At 37.4% G+C, this 13748-nt stretch overlaps 3 protein-coding genes across 3 annotated transcripts; all 3 read right to left on the minus strand.

Annotated features, from left to right (window-relative positions):
- Positions 1 to 1200: 1200 nt before the first annotated feature.
- LOC141604705 (serpin-ZX-like) lies at positions 1201 to 4433 on the minus strand. Its single transcript, XM_074423171.1, has 2 exons — positions 3967 to 4433; positions 1201 to 2125 (listed from the first exon to the last, which is right to left on the minus strand). The coding sequence occupies exons 1-2, from the start codon at positions 4360 to 4362 to the stop codon at positions 1346 to 1348; spliced, it is 1176 nt and encodes a 391-aa protein (XP_074279272.1). The 5' UTR covers positions 4363 to 4433; the 3' UTR covers positions 1201 to 1345.
- A 1771-nt stretch (positions 4434 to 6204) lies between these two features.
- LOC141604704 (serpin-ZX-like) lies at positions 6205 to 9391 on the minus strand. Its single transcript, XM_074423170.1, has 2 exons — positions 8936 to 9391; positions 6205 to 7244 (listed from the first exon to the last, which is right to left on the minus strand). Exons 1-2 carry the CDS (start codon positions 9338 to 9340, stop codon positions 6465 to 6467), a joined length of 1185 nt encoding a protein of 394 aa, XP_074279271.1. The 5' UTR covers positions 9341 to 9391; the 3' UTR covers positions 6205 to 6464.
- Positions 9392 to 10597: 1206 nt separating this feature from the next.
- On the minus strand, positions 10598 to 12899 carry LOC141607015 (serpin-ZX-like). The gene is made up of 2 exons (XM_074426392.1): positions 12437 to 12899; positions 10598 to 11543 (listed from the first exon to the last, which is right to left on the minus strand). The coding sequence occupies exons 1-2, from the start codon at positions 12827 to 12829 to the stop codon at positions 10764 to 10766; spliced, it is 1173 nt and encodes a 390-aa protein (XP_074282493.1). The 5' UTR covers positions 12830 to 12899; the 3' UTR covers positions 10598 to 10763.
- Positions 12900 to 13748: the final 849 nt, after the last annotated feature.

Consider the following 13748-nt stretch of genomic DNA (forward strand, 5'->3'; position numbering starts at 1 on the left):
TCGAAACACTAAAACTTGGGAGAGACGGTCTCTCACTAAGTTATTGAGAGACCAATCTTTCGTACTCTTTTATTTGTATTTCGTATCACTTTTGTTGTTGATCGTAATATAGTAATTTTGTACCTATTTACATAATAAATGTACCCATTTTATCATTAATCATGATTTGTACCTATATTTTATTACCTTTAATACCACTTTTTCTTAAAATTATACAATAATCTCTCAATAAAGCTTACTAAAAAACCGTCACTCAGAAAACCTACTCAACCCGAAAGCATTCGATGCAGGTGTGTTCAACCTATACAAGATATTCGTCAATATTCTTTAATAATTTAAATTTTCTTCAATATTGAATTAAATGAAGGACCCCTTGAAGATGCGGACGACAACAACTTGAGATCGTGCGTAATCGTCATATGAGTGTACGAGATCCTTAGATTTACAAATAAAATTATTCCTATAGTCATTGAGTCCGGGTGCATTTCATGGATTGTACAATCAGTTGTATCAGTTATATAATTTTGAATCTGAGCTTTGTAATAAAGAATCCGAGTTATATTTTAAAAAATATAAGCTTTATTAGATAATATTTGATTTCATACATTTACACAAATAAAATATAAATTTGAATAAGTTCAGAAAAAAAAAATATAAGATCGATTTGTTTTAAATTGGTTATACCATGCTCATATACAACTGGATGTATAATCTTATTTGTGATCCGGGTATGTCGGATCAATGACTTGATTGCGTCAATTGGTCATATTTGGACCTAATTTGTTACCGGATCAAACACCTAATTGCATCAATATCGGGTCACGGGTCAGACTTGGGTCACTTTAGATCGGGTTTAGGTTACGAAAAATAAGTCTATTGTCGGTTGTCAGATGATAAACCCCGGGTTGGGTAGGTTCAGTTTCAGTTCACTCAATTTTCGGGTTCTATCGAGTCGGTTTTTGCGGTTCGGTCAGATTCCTTGAATCGGGTGAGCTTGTGCCAGCTATACTAGTGTGTAAATGTCATATGGCTTTCTAATAATTTTTTTACATAGTACTTGAACAAATACAACACTTAACAGTTTCAGGTGCTAAAACGAGTCAATTATCCACCAACTTTAAGAATAAGACAAGTAACAAGTTATATAGTGGAACCTAAAAATAACACCACATTAAGCCTATTTGACCCGTCTATAACTATAAACGGATATATCCCTCTATAGTGAGACTAATTGAATTTAAAAATACACACGTCTTCAGAGTTCACACTTTCAGGTGCATAAACACAATACATTCACAAGATGCATCAGGTAACACACTTCTACCAGGAAACTTGAAATGTTTTCCTAATTCTCAAGAGGGTTCACGACATGTCCGACGAACAACACGACCCCAGTTGTATCCTCTCTGATCAAATACATGAATGGATGATCAGCCACAAAGTCCACTACTTTCTCCTCTCTAAGACACAACAACATCATGGTAACGCCAGAAGCCGCAGCAGCTTCTGTGCCCTCCTCGTTCACCTCAATAAAAGATTTGTGGAAAATGCTCGAAACAACAAGCTTTTTAGCCTCAGGAGAGTCCACCATCTCGGTAAGGCCACCCCCCGAGAAAGCTGAGTTAATTCCTAAACACTTCAAGACCTTAGAAGCTTCAAACCCAAATGATATTTTGAACCGCGGAAGTCTAAAATCGCCAACTTCGACTTTCTCGTTTGGAAGGTGTTCATTTAGGAAACCGGGTTTAGAAGCCACTTTTTCAGATAACGCTAACATACCGTCTTTTTCATCTGGAAGAAGGAAATACATTGAGAATAGGCGCCTGTCTTCGCCTCGCTTGTAAGGTAGACTAAGGACTTTGAAACCATCACAAGTTCTGATAAACTGGTTTTTCTTGCTGGTCATGTAGGGCACTTTGACTGAGCTGCCATCGAGGAGATGGAAGTCGTCTTCTTTTGTTTTTGATGGATCAAACTTTTCATTCCATGCTCCTTTAAAGTACAATGCATTTGCAAATATAAGCCTCGTCATGTAATTAACTGATCCAGAAGGTAGCAAACCTTTAATGAGGCCATTTGTGTGTTTCTCAGCCCATGAATTCACTTCAGAAGCTACTTCATCTGCCTTGAGTCGGAAAAAAAAAAAAAAAAAAAAAAAAAAAAAACGTTCATGTGGGTCCATATAATCATATAGCACTACAAAGGTCTAATAAAAGATGAACATTTCTGTTTATAAAATCTTCTGATAATTGAAATGTAATCTGATAAATTCTCAGCCTTTACACTTCAGGTGTCGAGTTTATAGTATCACTTTGAAAATCAAAATAAATTGTCGGTTTTTGGAACTCGTAGGCCGTAGCCAATAGTTATATCTTATAGGCCGTCAAAGTTTTATTTTTTCACATACAGAGAAAAATTTCTTTTTTATCTAAATGATCAACTTATAGAATTTTTTATTAAAGTTATTATTATGTACATTTTATTCCTAGTTCCACACTCACAGGCCTGCCTTAGTCGTTTGTTACCAAATTCAATTATGATACTCCGTAAAGAGATTAAACCACATGGCACTTATAAATTATAAAGTACTTTTAGTTGCGTTTACTATAGTAAAACAAGAGCGGTATGTATCTTCTCCTTTCAACCTTCTCTTCAACCTTCTTCTTTTACTACCTCACAATCGATTAAACTAGTATATAATATATCGTGTGGGGTTGGAAGGTGAGTGTATGAAGCACAATATATTGTATTTTAAGTGTTTGTGAGAGAAGAAGGTAGAAGAGAAGGTTGAAAAGAGAAGGTAGGTAGTTTTTCTCAGTAAAATAAAGTCAATAAAATAAAGTCAATTTTACGACAAATTTTACAAGTAAGTAAATACTTCCTCCGTATCATACCAATGGTAACACTTACCTAATACGCCGTACCACACAAATGGTAACATTTCTTATTTGGCCCATAACATTATCAAATTATCCTTATATCCATTTAATATTTATATAAAATGTCACTACATACCCCACCTACTAACTCACAATTAAACCTACAATTACATGTTGGAGTAGTGCTTCAAAAGAAGCAAATGGTAATTCCCAATTTAGTCATGGGATTATTTTCCAAATTGATTGTGCATTCTCCCATACATGATTTATGAGATTTTCAACATTGATTGTGTAGTATCCTAAAATTACCATTTTACGATACTAACTTTGTGATTTACCATACCCATTTCACTACTATATAAACCCCAACTCTACCACACAAAAGACACACAACAATTATTCTCTCTTTTATTCCTCTCTAAATATTTCTCTTGTATAAAGCTGATATTTGGCAACGTTCTGCAAGTAGTCCTCATTCCGAGTCTTTGTCGTACACCTTAGACTCGGACGTCGTGTAACCCTGGGGGTTGGTTGCCAAGAGGCCGTGTGTATCGAGCGGGCCAAATTCAACTTTAGGGCAGTGATTCTATCACGCCACGACATCTTTTTCTTCAACTTCTGTAAGTTTATTGTTCATTGTTTGTCTAATAGTTATACCGCCTACATTACATACCCCACCTATTTTCTTCCCTCTTTACCCTTCTTTTGCCCTCTTTTCTTAAAAACCTCATTTTTTACCACGTTACCATTTGTAGGGTACGGAGGGAATATTAACGAAGAAAAATATGGTCAAAGTAATAACTACGGAGTAAAAGACTCAACAATAGCAAATGTTCTGCTTAAATCTAGTTAACATCTACGACCCTGGAAAAACGGGTCATTACGAGTCGGGAACCAACATTTACGGATCCTAACAGTGAAAAGGGTCAAAAATCCAAAGGTCAACTAGCTATTGGCAAGTCTACTCTAAAAGGGTGACCATTTGATAACATGTTGCCATGACGGGATTTAAATGCATGTGTTTTAATAATTTTATTGGTTAAGCTAGCTAACATCTATTACCGTTACACATAAACTAGAGACTTACATTGTTGAGAAAGTCAACTTGAGAAGAAACAGCCTTGTACAAATCTTCGACAACCCGTTTAAACCCGGGTTTAAACGGCAAACTCTGATCAACCCAAACTCCATTAGCGAAGCATAACTTGGGCCCACCTGCTGAGCTGGCATCTGCAAAGACATGTGGCACGAGTCCTGAGGAAAGCTTGTTGGAGTTTGGTCCGAGAACCAAGAGTATCTCGTTCCGGGTCGACCCGGATGATCCGGCTGCGATCAGGCCGAGTATCACGTGCAGGGAGAGTGGGGATAATATTGAGTTTTTTGGGGGTGACTCAGATGTTGCCACGTGGTGTGCGATTTTGAGTGACACGTAGGTTTGATTTGTGATCAATTGTCGGAAGTCCATGTCAACTACTTCCTCCATTCAACTCCACTCTACCATCTTTCCTTTTTCATCCATTCAACTCCACTCTACCTATTTCCTAAAAAGGAATGCCAAATAACTACTTCCTCCATTCAACTCCACTCTACCACTTTACTTTTTCACGTTTGCCAACGCGTGTTTTACGCGGTAAATATCATTAGCTACGTATTTGCAAAAATTATGAAAGTTAGATATCTGTAATGTACTCGTAAAGACGAATCAAATAAGATCCCACATGAATATATTTTCACTTATGGATTGAGAGAAAATTGAAATTGAATGTTTAATTGTGAATAGTGTAGAAAATTGAAATAGGTAGAGTGGAGTTGAATGGAGGAAGTATTTTGTCCTCATACCCCATTACTTATTTACAATATTTGCCACTCATACCCCACTACTTCTACATCAAACTCCACCCTTTTCCACTCATACCCCACTTAATTACATTATACCCCATTATTTATTTACAATATTTTCCACCCAACCCCACCTTTCTTAATATTTGTGCAAAATACAAATAGGTAGAGTGAAGTTGAATGGAGGAAGTATGTCGGTAAGCTTTGATTTGTTTTGTTGGAAAGTGGGAGGGGAGTATTTGATTAGTCTCTTGGGATGTTGATTATTATGATTAATATGATTATATATTATATCAAAAATTCTCATTATAGACGGACACTATCCGTCTATACGTATAGACGGATACCATTTCCTCTCACAAAATACCCATTTGTCATAAAGCGGGAAGCACATGGGGGGTGCCCCACCTTGTCCCCCTACCCATTTTATTAGAGGTCTTTACCCGTCTTTCCGACCCACCCGTCTATACCAAGACCTATTGATATTATATATACTCGACTTGAATAATCCGACCTGTATATGTCCCACATAAAATTAAAGCTGGAAAATCTGACCCATCTCGAATGATCCGATCCAAATTCGAGCAAATCAACGCGTTAGAACCCAAGAATTTTGCGACCCGACCCGTAACCCGACACGACCGATTAATCAGTGACCCGAATTCGAACCAGACCTTGCCGATTTTGGCTTGACCCGATATTGACCGTTAATGATGACCGACAATTATTAAGTTCAAAATGAAGGAATTAAACCAATTACTAGTTACAAACTACATTTAATGGTCAAAAATTGAAATAATGCGATGAAGTAATCGGACTCGATAATCACCCGACCCTAATCCGACCCACACCTCTTGACCCGAAATGATCTGACCCGATGACGCCATGGCCAAAACCCGACTAGACTCGAAAGAATCAGGTGACCTGGCCTAATCCGAACCCGATATAACCTTACCCAGCTTGACCTGACCCAAACCCAACCTAATTGACTTGATTGCCACCTTTACATACAATTATACAAGACCGGTATTTGACCTCAATTTGAGTTGACCCAAACTCGTCGAATCAAATCTTAATCGAATACTTATTGGCGCATACTAATTCGTATGCATGAATAACCAACTACACAAGCAACAAACCCGAATCTGAAATGACCCAATATGAAGCGCAGATTCCAACTCGAATCTGAAATGACCCAATATGAAGTGCAGATTCCATATCATTTGTATATCTCGCATTGCATTAATCTTTCATTTCATTTTTAATTAGTACAGGTTCATCTTCACAAAATCTGCTGGCATTTAATACAAAATCAGATAAAAGTGTCGGTTCTACTCTGGCATGTGAGGAAAATGTGTAGTGTTGTGTCGACAGTCGACACATGTGCTGATGCGCTACGCACCTGACAGACTGAAGAACTTTGGGTAAGAAATGCACTTAGATATTGAAGCAACTCTTTGATCATTGATTGTGCAAGAAAATTGAGGGTATGCATTGAATAGCCAAAATCAAAATCACAATTCAGTATTTTAGCCAGAAATCGACCTCATGAACGACCAAATAAGTTTTTATCCTCGGATTTTTGTCACAAAATAGATGATCTTTCATCATTCAGTCACTAAATGCATAGTCAGACGAACAGCAAACTTGAAATGTTTTCCTAATTCTCAAGGCAAAAGGCAAGCGATAAAATAAACTTGTTAGTACCATCAGTTCCGTTTTTGGCAGAAAACTTGAAATGTTTTCCTAATTCTCACGAGGGTTCACGACATGTCCGACGAACAACACGACTCCAGTCGTGTCCTCTCTGATCAAATACATGAATGGATGATCAGCCACAAAGTCCACTTTCTCAACAATTCTTAGAGAGCAAAAACTTACGACACCGACAGAAGCTGCAGCGGCTTCTGTACCTTCTTCATTCACCTCAATAAAAGCTTTGTGGAAAATGCTCGAGACGCCAAGGTTTTTACCCTCAGGAGACTCCACCATCTCAGTCAAGCCACCTCCCGAGAAAGCCAAGTTAATTCCTAAACCCCTCAAAATGTTAGAAGCTTCAAACCCAAATGATATTTTAAACCGCGGAACTCTAAAATCTCCAACTTCGACTTCCCAAACGGGAAGGTGTTCATCTAGGAAACCGGGTTCAAAAGCTACTTTCTCAGATAATGCTAATAAACCGTCTTTTTCATTCGGAAGAAGGAAATACATGGAGAATTGGCGCTTGTCCTCGCCTTGCTTGTAAGGTAGACGAAGGACTTTGAAATCGTCCCAAGTTTTAATAAACTGGTCTTCATAGCTACGCATGTAGGGTACTTTGACTGAGGTGCCATCGAGGAGATGGAAGTCGTCTTCTTTTGTTCTCGATGGATTAAACGCCTTATTCCACGCTCCCTTAAAATACAGTGCATTTGCAAATATAAGCTTCGTCGTCTCATCAACTGATTCTGAAGGTAGCAAATCTTTAATGAGGCCGCTTGTCTGTTTCTCTGCCCATGAATTCACTTCAGAAGCTACTTCAGCTGCCTTCAGTCGGAAAAGAAATAATTAAAAAACAGTTCATCACGTGATTAGTATTCTATTGCAATCAATTTTGATATTACTAAGCAGTTCATAACTTCATATTACTTTGGAATGGCCGAAGGGCCTAGTATAACATTAACGTTCGCATTTATAAAATCTGCTGAAAATTGAAATATAATCTGATACTCCCTACGTCGTAGTCAATAGTAACATAGAGATAAAAGATAAACATGAAGTTTATACTTTTATTATTTTGTGACCGAGCACGAAATATAAACATGAAGTTTACACTTTTATTATTTTAGATTGAGTATTTTAATAAAATATAAACAAATATTGAATTGGAGGGAATACTTTAGATATCTAAAGATGAGAAAGTACCAATTATAGGCATCATGGATGAAAGATTTAAGAGAAATTCTATTTTGTATCAATCAACTTTTTCATTTTTCTAAGATATACCTTCTTTTTTTTTTTTTTTGAAAAAAACACTTTTGATCGTCAAAAACTCTTAATTACAAGTTCACAATACGATAAAACTTTTTTTTTTCAAATTGACCGTCTTCATTAGGTCTTCAATTTGAAAAAAAATTCACCGACGTCTCAACTCGTAGTTGAGAATTACGGTCGGTTAAAGTTTATTCGTTAAAAAAGATTTGACCAACCATAACTATTGGTTATGAGTTTAAAAAAAGGTGAATTTTTTTTTTCAAATTTAAGGCCTTAATGAGTTAATTGGTTTGAAAAAAAAAATTACCGTTTTATGAACTCGTAACAGCTAATTATTGTCGGTCAAACTTTTTTTATGAAAAACGAGGGTTACACCTTTAAAAACGGAAAAATTCAAAGGTACATGATAGAATATCCCAAGATTTAAATAGGAGAGATTTATAGGGGTGTTAACGAGCTGAGCCGAGCCCGAGCTTGGCCTTGCTCGGCTTGTGCTTAAGAACCAAAACTCGAGCTCGAGCCGATCTCGAGCTTACCCGAGCTTGAAAAAAATGTGCTCGTTATAAAACTTGCGAGCTTTAACGCGAGCTTGAGCCAAACTCGAGCCCAATTTGAGCCTATATAAAACTGTTTATTTTCTTATTTTATTTTTCTTTCGATATTTTTAAATAACAAGACTCGAAAGTTATATATGAAAATATTTGGCAAATCAGTGAGATATTTGATATATGTGATACAAAAATATAATCATGATAAAATATGAGTAATATCTTATGTAATAACACAAGTTCGAGCCGCTCACGAGCTTTTCGAGTCGAGCCAGCCTTTGCTCGGCTTGACTCGTTAATCTCTCGAGCCGAGCACGAGCCCGAGCTCATACGAGCCGAACTTTGACCGAGCCAATCTCGAGTAGCTCGCGAGCTGTCTCGTCTCATTAACAGCTCTAGGAGAGAACATCTACGACCCTGAAAAAACGGGTCAATACGATTTACAAGCCGGGCATTAGCATTTACGGATCTTAATTCTTAACCCTGAAAAATGGGTCAAAGGTCAGCTATTGGCAAATCGCAAGTCTACTCTCTAAGGACGACGGGGTGACCATTTGATAAATGATAACATGTCCAACTGACGGGAATCAAACCCAAGTCCCGTTATAACTTTACATACCGGTTAAGCTAGCTATCTTCCATGAATAACCATATCCGTATTTATATCAAAAGTCAAAACACAAATTAGAGGCTTACATTGGTGAGAAAGTCAACTTGAGAAGAAACAGCCTTATACAAATCCTGAACGACCCGTTTAAACTCGGGTTTAAAAGGCAAGCTCTGATCAACCCAAACTCCATTAGCGAAGCTCAATTTGGGCCCACCTGACTTACTCCCATCTGCGAACAAAAGTGGCACGATTTCCGAGAAAAGCTTGTTGACGTCATCGATTGAGTTCGACCCAAGAACCAAGGTCAACTCGTCTCGGGTCGATCCGGATGACCCGGCTGCGATCAGGCCGAGTATCGCGTGCAGAGAGAGTGGAGATGATACTGAGTTTTTTGGGGTTGACTCTGATGATGCCACGTGGTGTGCGATTTTCATTGATACGTGGGTTTGGTTTGTGATCAATTGTGGGAGGTCCATGTCAACCCTCTCCATTAGCTTTGATTTGTTTGTTTTGTGGAGAGGAGGAGAATATTTGAATTTGTGAGATACTTTTGAGTGAGTCTCTTGAGATGTATGAATATAATCACAAAATCCCTAAGACGGCATGTATCCGTCACTTTAAGTGGTCTTGGTAAGGCACTTGGAGTATGGGGTGTCACAAAGTGGTATCAGAGCGACGATCTTGAAACCGGTAACCAATGAACCTAATGAACATAGGGAGTCAAACTAAAATGAACTCGGGGTAGAAGTTGTAGGAGCTAATGCAAAAGCTTGGGAGACGTCCTAAAGTCGCGAACTCGTCCTACAATTTTGAACTAGTCACATGGGATATGAGTCGGGATCGCTATGTGTTTACTTTGTGTGTTGTGTATCTATATAGTAAGGTGTTGTATGAATCGATGGATGGATGCACTTTGGAGTGACGGATACCATTTCCTCTCACAAATGATCCAAATAGAGGAGAGAGGGAAGCACATGGGGGTGCCCCCACCTTGTCCCCCCTATCCGTTTTGTGAGTGGCATTACCCGTCTTCAGCAAGACTAACTGGAATATAATATACGAATTACTTTTTTTTTTCAATTGAATTGTTTACGTTTGCTTTTTTGACACTGTTTATAGGTGAAAAGAATTTTCAATACAACTTCTAACGTATATAATATAAAAAAGATAGTCATATGAGATCTTGTTTAAACGTAAACTATCATATGGAATAGAGGAAGTATAAACGTATTTGATCACAACTTGAATGGTCCTCCACTCATTGTATCTAATCTAATTTAATTTAATCTAATCTAATCTAATCTAATCGAATATACGGAGTACATTGTTGCATAATAATCCGTATTTATTAAGTTTATACATTGGATGTTAGTACCCGCAATTTCGTATTTATCAGCAAACCCGAAAAAACGGGTCATTTAAAGGCGGTAATTAACATTTACGGATCTTAGCCCTAACGGGTAAAAGGTCAAATGCTGACAAATCTACTTTCAAAGGGTGAAAACATGTCCACATAATAACAGGATTCAAATACGCATGTCTCATTATAATTTTACCGAGTAGTTAAACTAGCTGACATCTACGACCACTACCTTCGAGTTATATCAAAACCAGTAGTTAGTGTGAAAGCAGTAAATAATGCCAAATGTTTCTAACCGAATATATACTCAAGTCAAAGCAGTAAATATATACTCAAGTTAAAGTGTATAGATAATTAGTGTGAAAGCAATAAATATTGGTAGCAAATCACGAAATTCTAACCGAATTTTTCGCCTTTGGTGAAGCGGCGGCTACACCAAAGCCTATAGTGACCTCGCCCCTGCCCGAAGTAGCTAATTATTGAAATTGTTCACGCACTCAAATGAACTGAAGGGTAATAATGCCAAATGTTTCTTAAAAACATGAAATGTTTTCCTAATTCTCGAGAGGGTTAACGACATGTCCGACGAACAACACGACTCCAGTTATGTCCTCTCTGATTAAATACATGAATGGATGATCAGCCACAAAGTCCATTTTCTCAACAACTCTAGAACACAGTCTCTTTATGCGAAGAACAGAAACCGCAGCAGCTTCTGTGCCTTCCTCGTTCACCTCAATCAAAGACTTATGGAAAATGCTCGGGACACCAAGGTTTTTACCCTCGGGAGAGTCCACCATCTCGGTAAGGCCACCTCCCGAGAAAGCCAAGTTAATTCCTAAACCCTTCAAAACCTTAGAAGCTCCAAACCCGAATGATATTTTAAACCGTGGGAGTTTAAAATTGCTAAGTTTAGCTTCCCTGAACGGAAGGTGTTTATCTAGGAAACCGGGTTCAGAAGCCACTCTCTCAGATAACGCTAACAATCCGTCTTTTTCATCTGGCAGAAAGAAATACATGGAGAAGTAACGCTTTCCCTTCCCATTCTGGTAACGTAGTTGAAGAACTTTGAAACCATCAAATGTCCTGACAAACTGATATCGGTCGCTGGTCATGTAAGGCACTTTGACCGAGGTGCCATCGAGGAGATGGAAGTCGTTTTCTTTTGTTTCCGATGGATCAAACGTCTGATTCCATGCTCCCTTAAAGTACAATGCATTTGTAAATATAAGCCTCGTCATGTTATCAACTGATCCAGGAGGTAGCAAATCTTTAATGAGGCCGCCTGTCTGTTTCTCCGCCCATGAATTCACTTCAGAAGCTACTTCATCTGCCTTCAGTCAAAAAAAAAAAATTCATGTGATCAGTAATTCAATATTTTTTTTTTTATTCAACGAAACGCGCACTTAGTCGTATTACAAAAGTGGAGGAGGAATCGAACCCTGAGACCTATTGTCCAGGATACCTCCGTCTTAGCCAAAACATCTTCGATAGTAATTCAGTATTATACTAATTAATTAATTAAATTAACATTATCTTCATAAAATCTACTAAAAATTGAAATGTAATCTAAGCCTTTACAATTCAAGTTTGGCGAGACAGATACGCGAGACGGGTTGATCACAAATTAAAACAACACTACAAGTATAACTAAAAGATTCAGGGCAATTGTTAGAAAAACCCATATACGGAGTATTTTTTATTCTTGATTCTGCGTTCTGCCCCGCTTCTGGTTATATGTTATCGGATTTAATTCAAATGACCATCAGACGACACGACCTAATTCGAATTTGTTCATATATGCAATTGTAACACACGATCACAAGAAGTCACGAGCACAACAACAATTGAACACAAAGGATCACTAGTAACTGGATTATACATTAGATTACTCCACTACATTAGATGATATACTTTTTGCACATTAAAATGATGTTTTTGAGTATAAATTTAAAAATTGTAAGTTTTATTATAAAGTTTTTGAGTTCATTTATTCAAAAAAATTAAATATAAAACTAAAATTTAGTTTATAAACGCTACAGAATTAAAAAAAAAAATATACAAAAACTCAAAAACCCATTATTATGAATCCTTTTTCTCTAGAATTACAAGACATTTGGATGTTTAGGTAATTGCTTGTTTACCATGTCGTTTTATAACATTGTCCACTAAGTTAACTGACATCTACAAACGCTATCGCATTAAAACAAACAAACTAGAGACTTACATTGTGGAGAAAGTCAACTTGAGAACACGAAGCTTTATGCAAATCCTCAACGACCCGTTTAAACTCGGGTTTAAACGGCAAACTTTCATCAACCCAAACTCCGTTAGCGAACCTTAACTTGGGCCCACCTGACGTACTCCCATCTGCAAACACAAGCGGCACGATTTCCGAGAAAAGCTTGTTGAGGTCATCGATGGAGTGCGACCCGAGAACGGATAGTAACTCGTCCCGGGTCGACCCGGATGACCCGGCTGCGATAAGGCCGAGTATCACGTGAAGTGAGAGTGGGGAGAATACTATGTTGGTCGGCGATGAATTGGTTGATGCCACGTGGTGTGCGATTTTGAGTGACACGTGGGTTTGATCGGTGATCAATTGTCGGAGGTCGTCCATATTGAGAAAAATTAGGGCCGGTAAAAAAAACGTACTAAAAGTTGATGCTTAAATGTAAGGGAGGAGAACTCTGAATTTACGAAAGCTAAAATATCTAGGTTAAGGTAGCGGCTGCCGGTTACCTGGTCAAATAAATATCTAGGTTAAGATAATATGGAGAAAATACGCCCGTAAGGATAGAGTCTAGTGTTTAAAACTTGGTAAAATTTCTACAAGCCTTCCAAGAGCAATTTCTTGTAGAGTGTTCTTGGTTTTAAAATACTGAGTAATTTTCACGAGGTTTAATCAATACTAATGACTATCTAACGGAGTACTCATTACTAATGAGTACTCCGTTAGATAACGAAAATTCACAGTCGGACTCGATTCGAGTTAACACTGTGGAGTCTATTGATCGAATACGAAAGAGGGGGGGGGGGGGGGTGAATTGAGTATTAAAAACGATGACCACTTTTTCGAAATATATGATATAAATTAATTACTTGATTTTATTGATTAAAATCAACTAATTAAATTATTAACAATAATATGCAAAATCGAAATAACAATAATAAAGAGAGAGAGAAAGAGAGACACACAGGATTTTGAAGTGGTTCAGTTTCACAAGTCGAAACCTACGTCCACTATTCTCGATTAATAATTTTTAGTACCTTTCTCCGGATTACAAAAATTACCAATCCACTCGTATAATCAACTATATGATTATAACTCAGATTGAGTATCGCTAAATACTCTAGGTTGCTCTTACGTTAATAAGAAAAATACAACGATAAATACTAATCTCACGTTATGCGAGTGAGTATACTATCCTTGTGTATTTAATATCCAATAACGATTTTTCTTCGAGTGATTGACAAATTGATGCGTGATTTTTGTATAAGCAAATATGAAAATATGAATTAAAGCTCAAATGATTTTT

Source organism: Silene latifolia, chromosome 10, assembly GCF_048544455.1.
Source record: "Silene latifolia isolate original U9 population chromosome 10, ASM4854445v1, whole genome shotgun sequence".
In the NCBI taxonomy this organism is placed as follows: Eukaryota; Viridiplantae; Streptophyta; class Magnoliopsida; order Caryophyllales; family Caryophyllaceae; genus Silene; species Silene latifolia.

What these genes read in the sequence shown, in the direction of transcription:
- LOC141604705 (XM_074423171.1), bottom strand. Translation starts at nt 4,362, where the DNA reads ATGGAGGAAGTAGTTGACATGGACTTCCGACAATTGATCACAAATCAA. An exon ending in AAGTTGACTTTCTCAACAAT is followed by an intron (nt 2,126 to 3,966) that starts GTAAGTCTCTAG and finishes TTCCGACTCAAG; the next exon opens with GCAGATGAAGTAGCTTCTGA.
- LOC141604704 (XM_074423170.1), bottom strand. Translation starts at nt 9,340, where the DNA reads ATGGAGAGGGTTGACATGGACCTCCCACAATTGATCACAAACCAAACC. An exon ending in AAGTTGACTTTCTCACCAAT is followed by an intron (nt 7,245 to 8,935) that starts GTAAGCCTCTAA and finishes TTCCGACTGAAG; the next exon opens with GCAGCTGAAGTAGCTTCTGA.
- LOC141607015 (XM_074426392.1), bottom strand. Translation starts at nt 12,829, where the DNA reads ATGGACGACCTCCGACAATTGATCACCGATCAAACCCACGTGTCACTC. An exon ending in AAGTTGACTTTCTCCACAAT is followed by an intron (nt 11,544 to 12,436) that starts GTAAGTCTCTAG and finishes TTTTGACTGAAG; the next exon opens with GCAGATGAAGTAGCTTCTGA.